The sequence below is a fragment of the Helianthus annuus genome, chromosome 15, assembly GCF_002127325.2.
Source record: "Helianthus annuus cultivar XRQ/B chromosome 15, HanXRQr2.0-SUNRISE, whole genome shotgun sequence".
Classification (NCBI taxonomy): Eukaryota; Viridiplantae; Streptophyta; class Magnoliopsida; order Asterales; family Asteraceae; genus Helianthus; species Helianthus annuus.
Window position 1 is genome coordinate 4,545,839 of NC_035447.2, and position 22,331 is coordinate 4,568,169.

Sequence of the window (22,331 nt, forward strand, 5' to 3'; positions counted from 1 at the left end):
AACTTGAAACGGGAGGAGACGCATCGGTTGAATTGAATTTGAGTGGTGTCCTATGTTTCTTTTCTTTATTATATAATAATAATATAATATATTGTTAAAGGGTGTGACTTTTAAATAAATAGAACATAACTCAACTTGCTAATTGTATAAGGGTATAATTATTAATCATTTTATAGGCATACGTGTACATTTTTACCCAAAAAAACATGCTTATTTACTAGGTTTTAGCATAAAATAACACTAATCTAAAAAATCAGAGAACAACATGAAAATTCTGGTTTTTTATTGAGTTAACTGCCATTTTCGTCCCTGTGGTTTGATCACTTTGGCCATTTCAGTCCATTTTTCAAAAATGCGCCATTTTCCTCCCCGACGTTCTGGAAAGGTGCCGTTTCAGTCCAAAAATCATAACCCAGTTAAGTCGGTTTGTAAATAAGGACTGATTGTATAAATTTGTAACATAAAGGACCATTTAAATAAAATGTATAAATATTAATATAATTATAAAATATATATATAATATATATATAATGTATACATATATATATATATATATACAGATCAGACGAGAGAGGGAGAGGGTGAACCGGAGCCAGAACCGGAGCTCCGGTGGTCATCACCGCCGCCGCCGGAACCACCACCATCAACGTCATCATCGTCATCATCTGTTATCATCATCATCGATCATCATCGACCTTCATCATCATCATCGCGATCTTCATCATCATCAGACCTGCATTCTCACCTTACCTGCAAACTCACCACCGTCGCCGCCGCCTGCAACTCACCGGACCTTCATCATCAGACCTTCATCATCATCATCATCGCGATCTTCATCATCATCATCAGACCTTCATCACCACTGCCGCCGCCTGCAACTCACCGGAAAAACGGCACCCCCACCGTCGCCGGTTCTCTCTCCCGCCTCTTTCTCTCTCTCTCTCGTCGTTATCTCTCTCTCTCTCTCCGACTTTCTCCCTCTCTCGTCTGATGACGATGATGACGGTGATGACGTTGATGGTGGTGGTTCCGGCGGTGGCGGTGGTGACCACCGGAGCTCCGGTTCCGGCTCCGGTTCACCCTCTCCCTCTCTCGTCTGATCTGTATATATATATATATATATATATATATATATAGGGGAAGGATAAATCGAAAACCCACTTGAGTTGAGAAAACTCAGAAAACCTTTGTAAAAAAACCATGTAAACTCGAGATACATTTCTAAAAAAAATAGGAAATGTAATATACATATATTTGAACATTTTAAAAAAAGAAACACAAAAAAACACCAAGTAGTTTTTTTTTTTAAAAATGTTACAAAATTTCAGGTTACATAATATGTATGTCCAAAAAAAATGTAACATATAAATTTTTAACATTTTTTTAAAAAAAAATAGTAAGCGTTTTTTTCATTTTTTTTCATAAATAGGTCCGTGTACATTTATATTACATTTCCTATTTTTTTTAGAAAAAAATAAAAATGTTACATAGGGTTTATTTGGGTTTTCTCAACTCACATGGGTTTTCGATTTATCTTTCCCCTATATATATATATATATATATATATATATATGTATACATTATATATATATATATTATATATTTTATAATTATATTAATATTTATACATTTTACTTAAATGGTCCTTTATGTTACAAATTTACATAATCAGTCCTTATTAACAAACCGACTTAACTGGGTTATGATTTTTGGACTGAAATGGCACCTTTCCAGAACGTCGGGGAGGAAAATGGCGCATTTTTGAAAAATGGACTGAAATGGCCAAAGTGACCAAACCACAGGGACGAAAATGGCAGTTAACTCTTTTTTATTATGTTAATGTTAAATAAGGGTGTTAAATGGGTCGTGCTTCTTGGCGGGTTTAACCCGACCTGAATTCAAAAAATTAAGACAAATCTAAATACGACCAAACCGAAAATCGTGTCATACATACGAATCCAACGCGACCCGTTTAACCTTAAATTTTTTCATTTTTAAATTTTTTCCACAAATTCATATACTAAAGCTAAATTTTACTAAAAAAACACAAATGTATATAATACAATTATATTTAAATTATAGAAACTAATATAATTTTTTCTTTTTAAGTTATAATTATGACATATAATACACACCCAATTAAATTTATAACATAAAACAAATTGTAAAAAAAATATAATATAATATAATATAAACGGGTTAACTCGCCAACCCGACCTGGTTGACCCGAACCTGAATCGTTGCTAAACTAACTCGAATGCTTTTAGACGAAACTCAAACCCACAAACTTTATGTTAGGTTCATATCGTGTTTCCGGGTCGTGTTAGAAATTCACACCCCTAATATTAGTATTATGGCCCAAGTGGCATAGCAATGGAGGAGGCTTATGGATGTTATCCTCAACAACAAATGCAACCTTCCACGATGAAGGTAGTATAGGAGACACGAGATGTCGTGCTTAGTAGTAAATCCCCATATCGGATAGTCGAAGATATGATAAAACGCGATGATATAAATATATAATCATACATGAAGTTAGTGGTATAAAATAGACCTCTTGATGTGAGATGTCCAAAAAGAGATTCCAGAAGTTTATATCTAAAAATGATTATATTCTTATACCAACATCCTTGCGCTAATCACTTATGAGATAAATTGTTACTTACAAGATTATTGAAATTTTATTTGCAATTAATGAATTCACAGTTGGTAACACACTATTTATCATTTTCCATATCGACATATTAATAAATTGACATAAACACACAACGTATATGTATACCCCTTTTATTAATGTGTGAAACCATAAATTTATACATTTAAAACCTAGTTATATATATTTTACATGAAAACCTTGACATAGTAGGGCATTTGGTCTAGTGGTATGATTCTCGCTTTGGGTGCGAGAGGTCCCGAGTTCGATTCTCGGAATGCCCCTTATATCCTCTTTTTTAGTTTTTCTCAAATCAGAGTTTTGAACAAAAATAATTTAAGGTCAACATTGAGGAATTACATTTGAATCTGAGTTTATTTGGGTAAAAGAAAAGCATTCAGGCGTCTACACGTCAATTTTAAAGCCAACATGGCATGCTTATGTAGGGGTGTAAACGAGCCTATCCGAACCCGCGCTCAACTGGGCTCGAGCTCGGTTCAGTTCGAGCATACTTATTTGAGCTCGAGCTCGAGCTCGGCTCGACTCGGCTCGGGCTATTTTGAGAACAACCTCAAACGAGCTAAAAGCTCGGCTAGAGCATGCTTCAATATCGCTTGAACGAACCAAAGCTCGGCTCGAGCTCGACTCGCCAATGTTATCATCATTATTAATATATTATATAAAAAATAAATATTTTTTTGTTTGGGCTCGTTTAGGCTCGCGAACCTAAACGAGATTTGTGTTCAAAGCTAGAGCCCGTACTCGATAACTAAACGAGCTCTAATTCAGGCTCGAGCTCGGGCTCGTTAAAGCTCGGCCCGTTCGAGCTTTTAACCGAGCCGATAACGAGTAGCTCTCGAGCCTCTAGGCTTGTTTACACCCCTATGCGTATGTGATGATCTTGTCTTGGATTTCAAGACCTGTGCTTTTTAAAACCATGGTTCATACATATATTAGACCAAGAAAAAGTAGACGTGCCGTTGTATATTGTAATAGTTAAACGCACCATTGTAACAAGTTTAGATGTAACGAAGTTTAGATTCATAGTTGTAATCAACTATCAATCAATATTTTCTAAAAACATCATATATTAGTATTATACTTCAATTAAAGATAGTAAAATGATCGCTTTTACGTGGTAGTTTTTTTTTTTTTTTTTTAAGTGAACTGTGTAAAAGTTATCTATAGCTAAAAATGATAGAAATAAATTTAAATCAAAAATCACAACCGGATTTTCTCTTTTCACTCTAAGTCTAACTTAACTTAACCGGATGGTCCATCTGGTTTGCACTTTGTAACGCATTTAGTCCCCAACTTTTGCCAAAAGTACATGGAGGGTCCTTGTGGTTTGCACTTAGTAACGCATTTAGTCCATAACACGGACCTCTTAAACCCCTTAGATGCGTTACAAAGTGCAAGCCACCATGTACTTTTGTAAAGCTAGGGACCAAATCCAAAATTTTGGAAAACCACAGGGGGCTATCTATGTACTTTACCAAACCCAGAAATCCAGAATTTTCGTCAAAACCGACCGAACCAGATTGTGAACACTCCTAGTAGTTTTCTTCCTCCAAGATTAACATGGGTTAGACAAGACTTCACATAAAACATTTTCATGGTATACATGGGTTACAACAGTTAAATAAAAGATAATAAACAGTTACTTCACATACAACAATCAAGATCCCTCTTTAGAATCAAAACCGTTAGTCGGGCTGGAATGTTGCATTACCAAATCGTTGAGTTCTTTCTTGAAACGATTTTTGGCGTTTTTGTTCTCCTTTATTTGTTTCAAGAAATTATCTTCAATCTCACTTAGCGATTCGACTTCATTATCACTGTCGTCGGCCCGACCATATCTGTCTTCATCTTCTGATACTACGGGTCGTCTGAGTTCACTACTAGTTTGCATCTCCTCGCGATTGGTGAACTCATTGTTGGTTTGTGGACCCCACGTGGGGGTAGTCTCTTCGCGCTCTCTAAGTGTTTTTGTGATTAAGGTCTTGAGTAAGTTCATGACTTGTACCGCGTGCATTAGTGCGGTCAATGGGTCCGACATCTGAAAAAGTAATAGTATTTGTTGCTAAGTAAATTACTCGTTCGTGTTCGTTCGTTTAACTTAACGAACGGAAAAAGTAATAGTATTTGATGCTAAGTAAATTACTCGTTCGTGTTCGTTCGTTTAACTTAAACAAACGAACATAAACGAACTTCCCGCCGAACAGTTCACGAACTGTTCGCTGAACGTTCGGTTCGTTTACAGCCCTATAAGTAATAGTATTTTTTACCTTCAAAGTCAAAAGTTTAGATCCTTTTTAGTAGGGTGTAAACGAGCCGAACTGAACCACTAGTGAGCTACTCGAGATCAGCTTGCTAAAAGCTCGAATCAACTCGAGCATAAACAAGCGCAAGTCCAACTCAAATTTGGAGTTCATCGTTTAATCATTTATAAAACTGAAAAACATTAATAAAAAATTATAAAATAAAGAGTTAATTATTGTTTTCGTCCCTGTGGTTTGTCAAAAATCACTATTTCAGTCCGTTAGTTTAAAAATTGCGATTTCAGTCCCTGTGGTTTCACTTTCGTAACCATTTCAGTCCCTGTGGTTTCACTTTCGTAACCATTTCAGTCCCTGTGGTTTCACTTTTGTAACCATTTCAATCCATTTATTTTGTTAGTATAGGGACTGAAATGGTTACGAGGTGGACTGAAATGGTTACGAAAGTGAAAACACAGGGATTGAAACTGAAATAGTGATTTTTGACAAACCACAGGGACGAAAACAGTAATTAACTCTAAAATAAAATACCATTTATAAATATAGAGAGTTTAAAATACAAGACCACCTTATCGTGCGATGCGTATGCGAGCATCTCAACTGCACATCTGATCTAATCTAGGCCTTCAATTGAACGCGGTGGCACAATAGTAATTAACGTTGCATAATTACGCACGTTATAATACATAAGTACACACGTTATTTGCATAATTACGCATGGGTTGGGTTAAACCCTAATTACACACGTTATTTGCATAATTACGCATGGGTTGGGTTTAACCCTAATTACGCACGTTATTCGCATAATTACGCACGTTTTATTGGTGGTTGCGTACGCAACGCACGATAAGGAGGTCTTGTACGTTAACCGCCGTCTATAACTATAGGACCCAACTTGACCCGACCAGATTTGACTTTTGACATGCTTTTGACCCGTTACCCAACTTACACGATTTACTGACAAGAGGGTGACCCGCTAGCTAAATGGGTCAAAATTTCAACCTCTACTAAGAATCAATAGCTCGGAAACCGAAAGACGAACATCAAAAGAATTTACCTGAGTCATATTCGGGGCGAAAACCATGGCAATATTTCTAGCATTCATTTTATTTAATTCTTCGTGTTCAGCCACATCAGACATGAGATCGATAGCCCAATTAAGCAACGCTGTCTCGGTGGGTTTTAGCTTTTTCACGAGCTCAACCCGTTCCTCTTCTGTGTTACACTGTAAAACCTCGTCAGGTGAAAGCCCGTCGAGCACGCCACATGGCAGCTCCCTGAACCACGCTTTAATTAAGCCTGCGAGGCAATGAACTTCTATGTCTTCGGGAACCATGCCTCTGTTTAACTGGGCCCGCACATGCTCCTCGTGACTGTTTTCGGGGTTTATACGGAATATTCCTTCTGCCTGTTATGATGTTTGAACAGAAAAAAAAAGTTGGTTCTGATTAGATGAATCTTGATAGTAGCGGATAAGAAACAAACAGGAATTCTTGTATTACTTAATCGTGTCGAAAACCCCAACTCTAACCCGGACACATTAACCGGACCGGACTTGCCGGTCGGACCGGGAGCCGGAGGTCTGGCCGGTCCGGTTCACCATATCGGACCGGATTTGAATCCAACGGGGTGGTTGGACCGGGAACCAACAGTCGGACCGGAAAACCGAGTGGTCGGACCGGATTTGTTAGGGGGTTGGACCAGATTTTGTTTAAAATTTTCTGATTTTATCCTATTTATTTTTATTATATTTATGTAATCACCCGGTTCTTACATCCGATCCGACCAGTGGCCAGAATACATACCGATTCGACGTCCGGTCTGGTTCTGAAAACATTGCATTTAACCAATGTGACCCATATACGACCCATATAACCCGTTTACCTAAACTGATTAAATGGGATGGCGGGTTGTAAACGGGTTGGTGGGTCGACCTATTTATCCACAAGGACCACAACCCAACCCAAATATAAACGTTTGTTAAACGGGTTATGCCAGTCAACCCATTAAGACACAACTCAATCCTTTATTTATGTGTCATGTTCCATATCGTGTCGGGAGTTTCCACCCCTAATTCAACTAAGTGAGTGACTATTAAGTAAGGTGCTGTTTGTTTTTTAAGAGGTAAAATGTCTGCAGTCTGCGGACCACATCTGCATACATCTATAGCAGAAGAGGTGGACCAAATGTCTGCAGTCTGCAAGAGGAAGAGTGTTTGCTTTTTAACTTCTGCAGGCTTCTAAAATAAACTGGTGGTGGGTGGTGGACGGTGGTGGGTGTTGGACGGTGGTGGTGATGAACGGTGGTGGTGGACGGTGGACGGTGGTGGGTGTTGGAGGACAGTGGTGGGTGGTGGACGTTGATGGGCGGTGGCCGGTGGTGGTGGTGATGGACGGTGGTGGGTGGTGGATGGTGGTGGTGATGAACAGTGGTGGGTGGTGGACGGTGGTGGTGGTGATGGACGGTGGTGGGTGGTGGTGGATGGTGGTGGTGGTGGTGGTGGTGATGGACGGTGGTGGTGGTGGTGGTGATGGACGGTGGTGGTGATGGACGGTGGTGGTCGACGGTGGTGATGGACGGTGGTGGATGGTGGTGGTGATGAACGGTGGTGGTGATGGGCGGTGGTTGGTGGTGGGTAGTGGTGGTGGAGGGACGGTGGTGGTGTTTAACCCTCTGCAGACCTTAGAAGATCTTAGAAGTGGCCGGACCAAGTCTGCACCAAGAAAACCTCGCGCAGACCTTTTTTAATGAAACGTCTTCGGAAAAACAAACAGTCTGCGCGTGGTCTGCGCCGCGCAGACAGAAGAGCCTGCGCAGAGGTTTTATGAAAAAACAAACAGCACCTAAATGTCCAAGATACCCTTTAATATCAACAAGTAAAGAAAACTTGAAAAAAAAAAGAAAAAAAGTACAAAGACAGATTACAACTGTAGACAGATAGGTAACTTTAGGTGGAAGTTAGTGTGAAAAGATGTAAGAAGAAAGGAACATTAGTACATTACATGTTTCATGTAACATGCCACAATGAAAAATTCAATCAATTTGCATTGTGGGGAAGCATGTAAAGTTAAACACAGAGGATAGTCTAAATGGACTCGGTGGTGGGTCCGGAATCCGGATTTTCAACTAGGGGTGTACACGAGTTGAGCCGCTTGTGAGCTACTTGAGATTGGCTCGCTAAAAGCTTAAATCAAACCGAGCATAAACAAGCTTGAGCCTGAGCTCCAGCGTAAATTGAAGCCCGTTTAATAAACGAATTTATTATTTATATAAAAAAATTATATATTTTATAAAATAAAAATCTGAAGCCCGTTTAATAAACGAGTTTATTATTTATAGGCAAATTGGAAAATAATAATCCTATCTTTCTGAAATTGGCCAATAATAATCCCAAGTCAGTTATTAGCCAATAATAATCCGACCTCGTCCAGTTTTTTTGTAAAATAGTCTGCCGTTAAAATAAGCTTAACGGAGTTACGTGTTTTGCCGAATTACAAACCGATGTTTTAGGGCTTTTGATCAGAACGAGGATACGAGTCGATTTATGTAAAACTTACCTCGAAATTGTGTTCGAAATGGCTTGAATTTTGTTAATTGGAAGTTAAACACCCGAATTGAAGCACCGTTTTCGTGGGTTGGGGGCAATATTTCGAGGTAAGTTTTACATCAATCGACTCATATCCTCGTTCTGATCAAAAGCCCTAAACATCGGTTTGTAATTCGGAAAAACACTTAACTCCGTTAAGTAATTTTAACGACGGACTATTTTACAAAAAAATTGGACGAGCTCGGATTATTATTGGCTAATAACTGACTTGGGATTATTATCAGCCAATTTCAGAAAGATGGGATTATTATTTTCCAATTTGCGTTATTTATATAATAAAAAATATGTATTTTATAAAAAAATATGTAAGTATATAATAAATAATAATATAATGTTATATATAAAAATTCAGATAAAATAACTAAAGATTAAAATAATTTGTCATATACGAAAGTATAATTATATGTATATTCCGTATAAACTTATTACCGAGCCAGCTCAAGCTGAGCATGAAATTGAATACTTATTAACGAGCTGAGTTATGTTCAAGGCTTCGAGCTTTTAGAACTAGAGTTCGAAACAAGCCGAGCTTGGGCTCGACCTTTAACGAGCTTGGGCTCGACCTTTAACGAGCTTGGTATCGGCCCGTATCGCTTACACCCTTGATATCAACCCTTTCATATGAGCACATATATATGTATTCAAGAACGGGTCAAAATATTAAAATAACTTAAATGGTCACATGTGTAGATAATCACCTAAACTTACAGTTTCATTACAAGGCAAGGGAAGGTTATATTAATATTTGTTAACATAGTTTTTGTAATCATAATTAATGCGAAAATTATTTATAAAAAAAAAAAAAAAAAAAAAAAACTCAAAAAGAAACAAATAATCTTGGTGGTCAACATGGCTCAACTCGACCCGTACTTATAATTACATTCTTGGCCCACACCAATTTTTCACCCATTAACCAACCCCTCTGACCCACAGAAAATGCAGTATAAATATTATAATAATAATAATAATAATAAGGGAAATTGGCCTGTAATAATCCCACCTAGACCTTATTGGCCATTAATAATCCCACCTCAGAATATTCCCCCCACCAGTCCCACCTTTCACATATTTTTCCTACAATGGTCCCCCGTTAAAAAAACTTAACGGAGTTAAGCTTTTTTCCAAATTACAAACAGATTTTTTAGGGCTTTTGATTAGAACGACGATACGAGTCCATTAATGTAAAACTTGCCTCGAAACGGTACTCCAAACGATGAAAACGGCGCTTCAATTCGGGTGTTTAAATTTCCAATTAATCAAAATCAAGTCACTTGGAGCACCATTTCGAAGTAAGTTTTACATCCATGGACTCGTATCATCGTTCTGATCAAAAGCCCTAAAAAATCTGTTTGTAGTTTGGAAAAAAGCTTAACTCCGTTAAGTTTTTTTAACGGGGGACCATTGTAGGAAAAATAGGTGAAAGGTGGGACTAGTGTGGGGAATATTCTGAGGTGGGATTATTAATGGCCAATAAGGTCTAGGTGGGATTATTACAGGCCAATTCCCCTAATAATAATAAATATAATAATAATAATAATAATAATAATAATAATAATAATAATAATAATTGTTTATTTGATTACACTGTAAAATGCAACAAGAAAGTTTCCAGGGTAGGTCCACTCTTATTTATATGATTGAATAGATCATATATGTGTTTTTTTTTTTTTTCATTAACGATAGAAAAGTTACATAACAATGGCAAGTAAACGAGCAACAAGCTGCACTGCAACCCCCTTTTGCGATATTCATTGTGTGAGAGTTCAAAACGGATAGTTCATATTAGCTTGAACTATTTTGCGAAAGAATGAAAATTTGCAATTTTAACAGACATCACATAACAAAAAAAAAAAGAAAACGCAATTCTCAATGGGTGGATCTAAAGGGCATTTGTGTACCGGGATAAGATTTCGACAACATTATTTGTTTTGTGAGATTCTAAAACTGCAATATAGACTTTTCGAGTTATATGCATAGTTGTCAATAGCGAATAGCGGACCATAGCGACAGGCTACCTATATTGCTATATGCTACGTAGCGATAGCGACAAAATAGCGCCTGCTTTTTCATGTTTAGCGATAAAGTGGTAGAAATATAAAAAATAAATAAAAACTAAATTTAACACACCAATTATGTATAAAAGTGCAAAAAATACACTAAAATAGCAAAATTCGCTATCACTAATCATCTGAATAAATAAAATAAATTTAAATAAAAAAACCGCTATATATCACTATAGAGTCTGTAGCGACCCTTAGCCTATACGCTACGCTATTCGCTATAACGGGCGCTACCAGCGCTATTGACAACTATGGTTATATATGTACACACAAATATATATACACTTTGATACTTATATGTAGTATACCTTTAGACCTTCTTGAGCATATAACCGCTTCTGCATGAGCAAGAGAATAGTGGGGACGCTGTTTCCTCTCGAATCATAAGAACATTGCATCGATTCCGCAGATACACCAAAAACACTAACACTACAAAACAAGAAAACACATGTCAAAAACACAATCATATTTAAATGCAAATTGGAAATAAATAATCCCACCTAACTCAATTTGGCCGATGATAATCCCAAGTCAGTTATTGGCTGATAATAATCCGAACTGGTCAATTTTTTTTTTTGTAAAATAGTCCGCCGTTAAAATAGCTTCAAGGAGTTAAGTTTTTTTCCAAATTACAAACCTATGTTTTAGGGCTTTTGATCAGAACGAGGATACGAGTCGATTGATGTAAAACTTACCTCGAAATTGTGCTCGAAATGGCTTGATTTTTGTTAATTGGAAGTTTAAACACCCGAATTGAAGCACCGTTTTCGTGGGTTAGGACAGTGTTTCTAGTTAAGTTTTACATCTATCAACTCGTATCCTCGTTCTGATCAAAAGCCCTAATACATCAGTTTGTAATTCGGAAAAAAAAAAAAAAAAAAAAAAAAACTTAACTCCGTTAAGCTATTTTAACGGCGGACTATTTTACAAAAAAAGTTGACCAGTTCGGATTATTATCGGCCAATAACTGACTTGGGATTATTATCGATTTATCGGCCAAATTGAGTTTGGTGGGACTATTTATTTCCAATTTGCCATATTTAAATGGCAAAGCATCATGCATATATAAAATTAATCATTACATCTTAAAAAGATCAGAAAACTATAACCTACAAACTGAATAATCACTTTCATAAACCATATCCAAACACCCTTTTAATAAAACTTTTCAGCAATCAAAAAGTAGGCCCCATATTATTCAACTTTGGATTCCCAGTTCTCACTATATAAGGGCCCCAATATGTTAACTCACTGCAATTCTGTTGACCAATTTACACCCTTTTGTGCTGTCATAACCCCTAAATTCCAAAGCATTCACTGTAATTTAAACACAGAAATAGAAGTGGAACCCATACTACTTTCTATCTACTGACTACACGCAAATCATTTAACATCAACATCTGTAACAGCTAAAGTAAACCGTGCCAGAATATTGCCCGTTTTGCCTCTAATGGGTTACCTTTTCAGAAACTCATGGTTTTGTTTTCACCTGACGAATTCTGTAACGACCCAAGTAAACCGTGTCAGAATATTGCTCGTTTTGCCCCTAATGGGTTGCCAATCCAGAAACTCACGGTTTTGTTTTCCCCTGACGAATTTCTCGCATGGGCAAAACACGTCCCGGTAGAGAAAGTTTCCACCCCTTGTAAGGAAGCCTTCATTTTCCCCCCAACCGACGTTACAAAACCGTGAGTCCCTCACGGTTTTTTACGGTACGTCGGTTGAGGGGGGAAACGACGCCTTCTTTACAAGAGGTGGAAACCTTCTCTACCGAGACGTGTTTTGCCCATGCGAGAAATTCGTCGGGTGAAAACGAAACCGTGAGTTTCTGAATCGGCAACCCATTAGAGGCAAAACGGGCAATATTCCGACACGGTTTACTTGGGTCGTTACAGAATTCGTTAGGTGAAAACAAAACTGTGAGTTTCTGGAAAGGCAACCCATTAGAGACAAAACGGGCAATATTCTCGCACGGTTCTTGGGTCGGTACAGACCTCGTCAAGTAAAAAACAAAACCATGAGTTTCTGGATGAGCAACCCGTCTGGGGCAAAACCGGCAATATTCTGACACGGTTTTACTGGCATTTTCACTGTCGACTGTCGTGCAGTGGGTGGGTAGTGGGTGACCCGAGAGTGCTCGGGATTAATTCTGTTGGCCCGTTAAAAAAAAGATTAACCAACAAAAAAAAAAGAGAAACCCCAAATTACCTGGCACTGGGTACTCTTTCGGGAACTTCAACTTCAAACTCAACCGGAAGCCCTAAAAACCCCTGAAATCTATCAAACGTAACATGAGTCAAATGCTTCACCTCCGTAGGCCACCCAATCTCCATCTGATTAAACTTCGATTTCACTTTCGTTTCTTCATATCGATCATCAACACAAGCCGCCATTGATTTTCTAAAAACCGCCAATATCAGCTCCAACAACGACAGTTGACTACTGTCTTTAGCTCTTCCGGTTGCTCCGCCGCCGGAGCAAACGCCGCCGCAGCCTCCGCCGCTGGCTATGGCCACCGTTTCCGTCATGTTGTGTAGTTGTTTGGGTCAAATTTGGGGGTGAAATGAGATGAAATTTTGAGTGATTTGTTGGAATGAGTGATGGGTTTATGATGGGGTTGGTTTTGAAGGTGGTTTGAAATTGGTTGCCGGCCACTTTTTTTTTTTTTTTTTTTTTTTTTTTTTTTTTTTTTTGGGTTTGAACGGTGATTACTTAATTCATCCTCTATTTGACTATTTGTTACTAGAGGTTTTTGGAATCTTTTGTATTTAATGTGTTATTGAATGTTTGATACAAGTTAAAGTTGTTGAAATAAAGTTAAAAAGAAAGGATTTTTCTTTATTGTTTTTTGTTTTCTTCTTGTAGACTTATGATTTTAGATTTATATTATATAGTGTTAGGGTCTGATTCAGATGAGTTTTAACATACAAATAAGCTTATCATAAGAAGTGAATGAAAGAAATTTTTTTTTTCTTATCTTCTTAAGTACGTATTTTAGTTGAAAGTTTACCTTCTTCTCTTCTAAAGAGGGGGCTTTCTTTATAAATGAAGACGCTGATTATGGGGCGGAGCTTGAAGAGCGAAGCAAGGTGTGCTAGTTAGCCTATTACATTTTTCAGCAGCAAGCTACGGTTTAATGTTTGCCTCTGGTGCTAGTTAGCCTCTGGTGGTTGAGCTGAAAACTCCAAAACTAGTGCCTCCGATGGCTAACCTAGGTTGAGCTGAAAACTCCAAAATTGGTGCCTCCGGCATGAGAAGTTAATGAAAGAATTTTTTTCTCACCCTACTAATCACGTATTTTACACTAGTAGAGTAACTACACATAATTACTATACTATAGTAAATACATTATTATTTTTTTACATTTTGTAACTAAACATCATGCTTAAATAAATGGGAAAAAAATTTAAAAAAATTAAAAATCTATCATTTACTTCTCGTGTTAAGACCCATTTGTATTTGATCTTTACACATATTAACCAGGCTAACACAAAATGTTTAGTTTGGAACATCGTTAACCAGGCTAACACAAAATCGTTATTACGTGAGAGATTAATCGAGTGAGTCTAGAGATCTACTACGACGGATTGTTGGTCAGGCCTTGGACCCCTAGACCCAAATAGATATATCTTATAGGGTTCTCTTGTTTTGAGAACTCCTAACCATTTGAATTTGTATACGTTTTAGTGATGTTGGAGCCAACTCAGCTAGACTGTGGATGCAAAATGTTATTATATAAATGAAAAATGTAATTATTATATGAATGAAGGACTTTTTTTTTTAGAGTTAAATGCTTGGTTGGTTTCTGTGGTTTGTAAAAATTGCAGATTTGGTCCTAATAGTTTACTAATTACATGCGTGGTACCAAAACTTATAAAACTGAACTCGATTGGTCCTCAGCCCTAACATCAGTTAAATATCTCTTTTAAAACACCCTATGTGCTTGGCATGTGAGGGTAATTTCGTCCTTTCAGTCCATCCCAAAATTGACAATAATACCCTTCATTTAACCTGTCTGACTTAACTGGGTTTTAATTTTTGGACTGAAATTGCATGTTTCCAGTATGTCACGAGGAAACTGATGCATTTTTTAAAATTGGTCCGAAATGGCAAAAGTGAACAAAACACAGGGACGAAAAGACACTTAACTCTTCAAACATCCATCCTTTAAGTAATTTTGAAGTTTGCAATGTGTGGTTGAGTCAGTTTTAGAGATGAAGAGTTTGAGATCTGACCCGAGTTCAATCTATAGTACTCTCAAGTGAAACATAAATATTCTTATGAGTTGTTGTATTGTATTATTTGGTTGAACCATCATGTGAGTCCTTCGATAAGTTTGATTTGCCTTTCATATGATGTGTTTGTGATAGTTTAACTTTAACATGGGCCGATTAGAATTATTGGGATTAAGTTCTAAGAATAAAACTAAAAGGAACATTTATTTTACATTTTCATAAACATATACATATAAAAAAAGTTATTTTGGTGAATTTGAACTTTCTTGGTAAAGTATACTTTATATGATTATTTTATTTTATATACGTGTGTTGGAATGGAATATATAGTAATAGTAGTGTAGCACACGCACATAAACTATAGAAATTTGGTTAACTTACTACCTTAAAGTAGTTAGCATAACTAATAGGATCTTGTTTATTATTTTGGACGTATTAACACGCTTAGAAATGTAAGAATTATAAAATACATGAAAGGTACTTTGTGATATATTTTGGGAATTACGTGTATGCTTCACTTTATTAACATAAGGAAAGTAGTTATCCATATAAACTATTTAATTTAAGGGTATAATGAACAAAGAATCGTCATCATATATGCTTCTAGCTAACTGATCAAACACAAATGAATTGGTTTGATTTTGAGTGAACCAAACAAATGATGAAAACGGAATCAAAATGGTCGACCAAATTTTTCACATCGGGTTGAACAGGTGAACCGTTGGTGTCATCTATTCAACTATTGATATGATATTCACAGAGTTTGGAGATATACAAATAGTGATGGCAATGAGTCGGGTATGGTTAATCTCAGTCCATACCTAGTTGTAAATTTTGTCCCACGCCCAGCTCTTTACTCGTTGGGTATGTATCGGGTATTTACCAATCGGGTATCAGGCATCTGCATATCCCTGGCTATCGGTCATACCTGCAAGTATCAAGTATACCTGTTGGGATTTTCATGCATATACATTTTTTTTACTTTCCTTTATAACCTTTTGTTTTTAAAATCTATATGATATATTATAATTATAATAAATAGCCTACATATCATCATGATCAAAAAACTATTTAAAAATATAAACAGATTATAATATTAATCTTAAAAACTTTTTTTATTTCATACCATATAAATATAAATAATGTCATCAAAATATATATTCCAAAAAAAGTTTATTTTTCAAGTAATGAAACTTTACTAAACAATAGTTATGGGAAAATAGAAATAAAAGTTCAAAGTTTTTGGGTACATGGTTCAGGTAAATGCGTATATAGTTTCGGGTAATCAAGTCGTGTATCACCTAATCCTATACCCGTCTTGTATCCGTGAATTTTTTTTCCAATCCCATACCTGTCAGGCGTTAGGTATATCCATCGTGGATGTTTCGACTTTAGGGTATACTCGTTGGGTTCCAGTTTCTTTACATCCCTATAACCGAAGTCTACACATGGACTTGTGTTAAGAAAAGCTAAAATTATAATTGTATTATGCTTGTGAAATCATAAAAAAAAAAAAGAAGAAGAAGAAGTTATATGTAGCTAATGACCATCATTCGAGTCATGCGAAAGCCAAATAACCTATACAACTAGGGTTAACACGGTATCGTATCCATGAAAAGCATGTAATCATTATTACATATTTCATATGATTATTTATACTAACAATTAATTAAAATCTTAGAATTTGAATTGATTTGATTAATGTAACACCCCGTGTTTCGAAAGTCAAAGTCAAGATTGAAGTCAAATGGAGACAAGATTGCTAATTGTGATCTGCCACTCCTTGCTCAATTCCTGTTTTGACTTCTTTGACTTGTAGATAGTCTTTTTTATGCTTTTACGTTAGTTATATTATGTGGAGTACTATTTAATAATCGAGGTTTATTCGATGTTTATCGCATGTTTGATCGCTTTATCGCTTATCGCAATCGCACTCGCAACTCGAATTACGCGTTCTGGATATTGTTTTATGTGTGTGTGCCTTATGTGTTACTTGTGCGTGTTTATTTATTTATGTTTATGTTGTGGTGATTAATCGAAACACAATCGAAACTCAATCGCAATCGAATCGCAGACGCTAAACGCAAGTCAATTAAGGATGATTGTATGTTGATATAGTAATTGGGATTAAAAGTAATTTGGATAGGAAACTCTATCGCATCGCAACGCTCAACACGCGAATCAAAATCGCAAAACTCATCGCGTCGGGCCCTCCAATCGAGTGGCCAGCCGATCGAGCTGCCACCCGATCGAGGTGCCACTCGATCGAGCGGCCACCTGATCGGTTTACCACCCAATCGACCAGCCTCTTTTCCTCCTTTCCTTTTATGGAAAGCCTATAAATACCCCTCATGTCAACATCATTTGATGTTGACAGCTCTCTCTCCCTCTCGCTCGCTCCAACTCGTTTTTCTTCAGATTTCTCGCGACTCTTGTAAGTTTTCCATCTAAATCTTGTACTTTCTTAATCTACACGCACTCCTACACCTTTCTATCTTTTGAATCTTAACTTTTAACCGTGAAATCACTAGATTTGAGGTGTTCTAGGATGATGTCATCGTGGTGTTCTTCGGAACTTCATGTTTTGGCTTCAATCCACCAAGAACAACTTAGATCTGAACGATTTCCACACAAATAAACAAAGATCTTTCATAGATCTAAACATATTCATGGTGAAAAGGATTGAAAGATGGTTTTCCAACCTTCTTTCAACTCTTTTACACTCAATACACTCAAAATCGATAGAATCGGAGCTTGTTCTGATCTTCTACTCTTTCTTGTCGAAGTATTGGTTCAAGATCTGGATTCTATCCACGAGATTATCGATTTCGGGTTGAACATGAAACACCGTCTCGAACAGTAATTGGACGGATTTGGGTGGTTCCTGTCCGATCAGATTACCAAGTATGGACGAGGTTTCTGTTGTCCAGCACGTTATCAAATCATCTCGATAAAACGACAAACCATCAAAAACAATCAAGTGTAAGACGATAAGGCGACCAGGACGGAGTGCCGCCCGATCGGACTGCTGTCCGGTCGGATTGTCACCCGATCGGGTTGCCACCCGATCGGCTTGCACCTTGGGTCCCACACTCAACTTTTATTTTCAAACCTTGAAGGTTGAACATTGAACGAAATGTTGTTCGATCGGATTACCACCCGATCGGACTACCACTCGACCGTGTGATGTTCTGACTTCAACACTTAAACAATTTTCAACATGTTCAATGCACATGGGATGCCACCCGATCGGATTGTCATCCGATCGAGTGACCGTCCTGTGGTGAACTTGTTCTCAACCTGAGAAGACTCGCCAATCGGATCGCCGTCCGATTGGACTACCGTCCGATCGACCGACCTGAAAGGTAGAGATACTTCTCTATTTTCAAAATGCTACAACGAAAAATTCAAAAGACAAGCCATCATACACAAACACATCCTTCCCAAACGAAGTAACAATCCACTCGAAAGGTCACCCGATCGGACGACCATTCGAGCGGATTGTCACCCGATCGGACTCCCTTTCGATCGAATTACCGTCCGATCCACTCACACCTCTCACCGATATACGTATCACTTATCGTTTATGCTATCATTCTGATCAGGCTAACCTTACTCTATGGCGCTCCCTTCAATCCATCAATCGCTGTGAGTATACTCGATCCCTTTTTGTTTTACGCACTTTTGGGTGTTACATACGTTACTTATTCTAAATCACATCGAACACACTACGCAATACTTTAAAACGCTAACCGTTACTGCATGTTATACATGACTTAATGAATGCTTGTTTGTTATGTTTACACATGGAATGTTGTCTACCTGCCTTAGCAACGATAGTACTATAGTTTGGACTCAGCACATGTTCACTCAGGGGTTGTTAAGGACAATTTGTTACATGGCTCACAGTGGTGAGTGTGTATTACGAACTGCCTTAGGCAGTCAACCCGCAGTCATTGGTATCGATAGGTTCATGTCGATAACTAACATGCCTCATTTTACACTGTATACGTGCTGGTTATGCGTAACGATTTCGAACTCTATTATATCTATTAAACTTGTATGCTCACCTTTACACTATGTGTATTGACTTTTACTTTAACGTATGTAACAGGTGCTTAGGATGCTTATGTGCTTAGCTTGTTGTGAAATCGAGGCTAGGAAAGGTCTAGAAACAAATAAACAATTGTCTATATTTGAAATCTGAGTTGTCAGAACATAACAATTTGACTAGATCCTGTCTGTAATAATTATGTTATCGTTTATGACATGGTATGGGACATGTTGCTTTAAATTATTAGTAATTATAGTTGTTATGGAAACTTCTAGACAATCTGTTTCGCTCAGTGTCGCGCCCCGATGATTCCGCCATCGGTTGAGGTGTGACAATTAAATACTTAAAACTAAAGAAAAGTGAAATAAATTAATTTGTTAACATAACTTAAGAAATGATCACCCTAAGTTTCAGGTTTAGAGGCTAAAAAACATTAGGTCGATTACTAAGTTGGAAAGTTACATAGACATAACTATATTCATATTAAGGTTTTGAAATTTGAAGAAGATATATAGCTAATGTTTGACTTAGCTCAAGTTTACGAAGGATATAATCAAATTAAAGAGACTAAAATTCTCGATTTTATAGTGCAAGTTTTTAATAAATATTTAGGACTTGAATAGAGTATCAAAAAGCTTGGAGGAAATACACGTAAAAGTTAACATGTTTCGTGATTACAAGTGTCTATTTTTCCATCGCATCACACACGCACTCCTCTAGTGTGTGTGTAATAAGGTTAAAATTTTTTTGTATTTAAACCTTATTACACACACTAAAGGGGTGCCCGTGTGATGCGATTGGAACACTCACACATTAATTACGTAACATGTTAAAAAAAATATATGGCAATGTGATACTCAACTTGAAGGAAATAAAATGCATGTTCTTATGATATACTCCTTCCGTCCCATTAAAAGTGTCATATTTTGAATTTTCAAAGTCTTTGTTTATAAACTTTGACCTTAAATAATTTTGTTTGTGTTAGATAATACTTGATGAAAGTTATATGATTTGAGTGTGTTTTACAAGTGTTTTTATAGGGTTAATTTTCATAAACTTTTATATAACACAAAAAATATATAATTAAAGTCAAAGTTTATAAATAAAGACTTTGAAAATTCAAAATAAGACACTTTAATGGGACGGAGGGAGTAATTTTTTTGAATTAATTACACCACTAGTCCCTGTGGTTTTGTCAAAATAACAACATTGAGTACTAACCTTTTTTTCTTACAACGTCGAGTCCTATAGTTTTGTTTTTGTAACAATGTTGAGTATTAAGAAAAAACCTAATTAAAAATTAAAAATTAACTATAAAGCAAGGGTATTTTTATCATTACAATAAACTTTTAACATCTATAATCTCCCTCCCCTTTTTTTCCTTTCTTCTATGAGAAAAATACCCGGATAGTCCTGTGGTTTCGCCTTTTTTCACCTATAGTCCCCAACTTTCTAAAACTACCTAAATAGTCCTCAGGTTTTCATTTTTTGTTCCCGGATAGTCCCTGGGTCTAACTTCAGTTACTTTTCTCTGTTAAAATGATGTGAAATGACAAAAATACCCTTACCTTAAAAGGCCAAACCATAAGGACTATCCGGGCATCTTCTTCATTTTTATTTATAAAACCCCACCACCACACTTCATCTTCAACATCCACCCACCATCACCCTCCTCCACCCTCCACCATCGCCGCCGACATCATCTTCTCTCTAGTTATGTTGATGCTGCTGCTACTGTTGTTGTTTCATATGAAAAGGCTATGACGATGGAAATTATTTCGAGCAAAATCGGAATTTACAGATCTGATCCGTATCTTGGCTAGGCAACTCGGACAATATGTATTTGATACATGCTACTGTGATTGCAGCCATGGCGGATTTCGACAGTAAATTCCGATGATAACATATTTGAGCCTCAGAACCTTTATCGTTGGAGATACAACTCTGTATAAGAACATTTATCTACCTAGAGGTGCACATTTCGTTTTTTTAATCCCATTCTGGTTCTGGTTGAAATGGTTTCGGTTTGGGTCAACAATGGTCAAAACTGGTGTTTGGTAAAACTAGTTTACAGGTGGAAAAGGATCAGTTCAGTTTAAAACTTGTTCTAGTTATTGATTGGTGTCAAGGGAGAAAGGGGACCAGTTTCACCAAACCTGTATCATATTCGGTTTCGGGTCAGGTCAAAACTGGTTCCAGTTCACAAACCGGTTTTCTGTTCACCTCTATATTTATAATAACCATCTTGAAAAATGAGATGAGGTGTTATGTTGTGTTATTCTCATGTGAATTGAGACTAGGGTGAGAATGCGATTGAGGAGGTTTCTGTGCCATTTGATGATGGTGATGGTGGAGGTTGTGGTAGTAGCAGTATTTTGTAAACTTGTTTAAAGACTGTGATGATCAGTGTATTCAGAGGGGACATCGAAGATCCGATTTTTTTTGTTGACCTCAACATGTACCTAAAACCGCATTAATGATGAGATGAGGTGTTATGTTATGTTGTGTTATGCTCTCAATTGAATCGAGGCTCAGGTGAGAATGAGGAGGTTTCTTAGAGTAATTTTCCTCTTGCCATTTCGACTGGCAGCGTTTTCTGAGGATGATTGATGATGATGAGTGATGATGATTATGTTGCTGTTGTTCCATTTAAAAAAGGCTATGACGATGGAAATTATATTAAGCAAAATCGGAATTTACATATCGGATCCGTATCGGACTGTGATTGCAGCCATGGCGGATTTCGACAACAAATTTCGATGACAACATATCTGGGTGGAGGTTGAAGATGAAGTGTGGTGGTGGGGTTTTATAAATAAAAATGAAGAAGATGCTCGGATAGTCCCTATGGTTTGGCCTTTTAAGGTAAGGGTATTTTTGTCATTTCACATCATTTTAACAGAGAAAAGTAACTGAAGTTAGACCCAGGGACTATTCGGGAACAAAAAATGAAAACTTAAGGACTATTCAAGTAGTTTTAGAAAGTTAGGGACTATAGGTAAAAAAAGGCGAAACCACAAGAATTATCCAGGCATTTTTCTCTTCTTCTATTATAAAACCAACCAAGATACAATTACCCTTTGTGTTTACCAATGACATGTGCTTTTTTTTCTTTTTTCTTTTATTAATTAACGAAACAGAGACAAATTGTAGTTCTGTTATAACATATCTAACCTAACAACCACTATGATTTTGTTAGTTTTTATAATATGTATTTACCCATTAATATTTGACTGATATAATAAAGTAAATCATGCCGTAATAAAAATTATGATCATTTACAAAATCATAAAGATAAAAGTCAACTGTGAACCAAAAAATATCTACTTGGATGCTCAAACCATATTCAAGTAGATTTTTCGGGTAAATCAGGGGCGGAACCAGAGGGGGGTCAAGAGGGTCCGTTGACCCTCCAGTCACCGAAACTTTTTGAATTTTTATTT

General features: G+C 36.9%; 1 protein-coding gene and 1 non-coding gene across 2 annotated transcripts; one reads left to right on the top strand and one right to left on the bottom strand.

The window, feature by feature from the left end:
• The first annotated feature begins 2,865 nt into the window (after nt 1-2,865).
• On the top strand, nt 2,866-2,937 carry TRNAP-UGG. Its single transcript has one exon. It is a non-coding gene; the product is annotated as a tRNA-Pro (tRNA).
• A 1,292-nt stretch (nt 2,938-4,229) lies between these two features.
• On the bottom strand, nt 4,230-13,267 carry LOC110865406 (rho GTPase-activating protein 2). The gene is made up of 4 exons (XM_022114650.2): nt 12,808-13,267; nt 10,908-11,028; nt 5,990-6,340; nt 4,230-4,712 (listed from the first exon to the last, which is right to left on the bottom strand). The coding sequence occupies exons 1-4, from the start codon at nt 13,125-13,127 to the stop codon at nt 4,332-4,334; spliced, it is 1,173 nt and encodes a 390-aa protein (XP_021970342.1). The 5' UTR covers nt 13,128-13,267; the 3' UTR covers nt 4,230-4,331.
• Nucleotides 13,268-22,331: the final 9,064 nt, after the last annotated feature.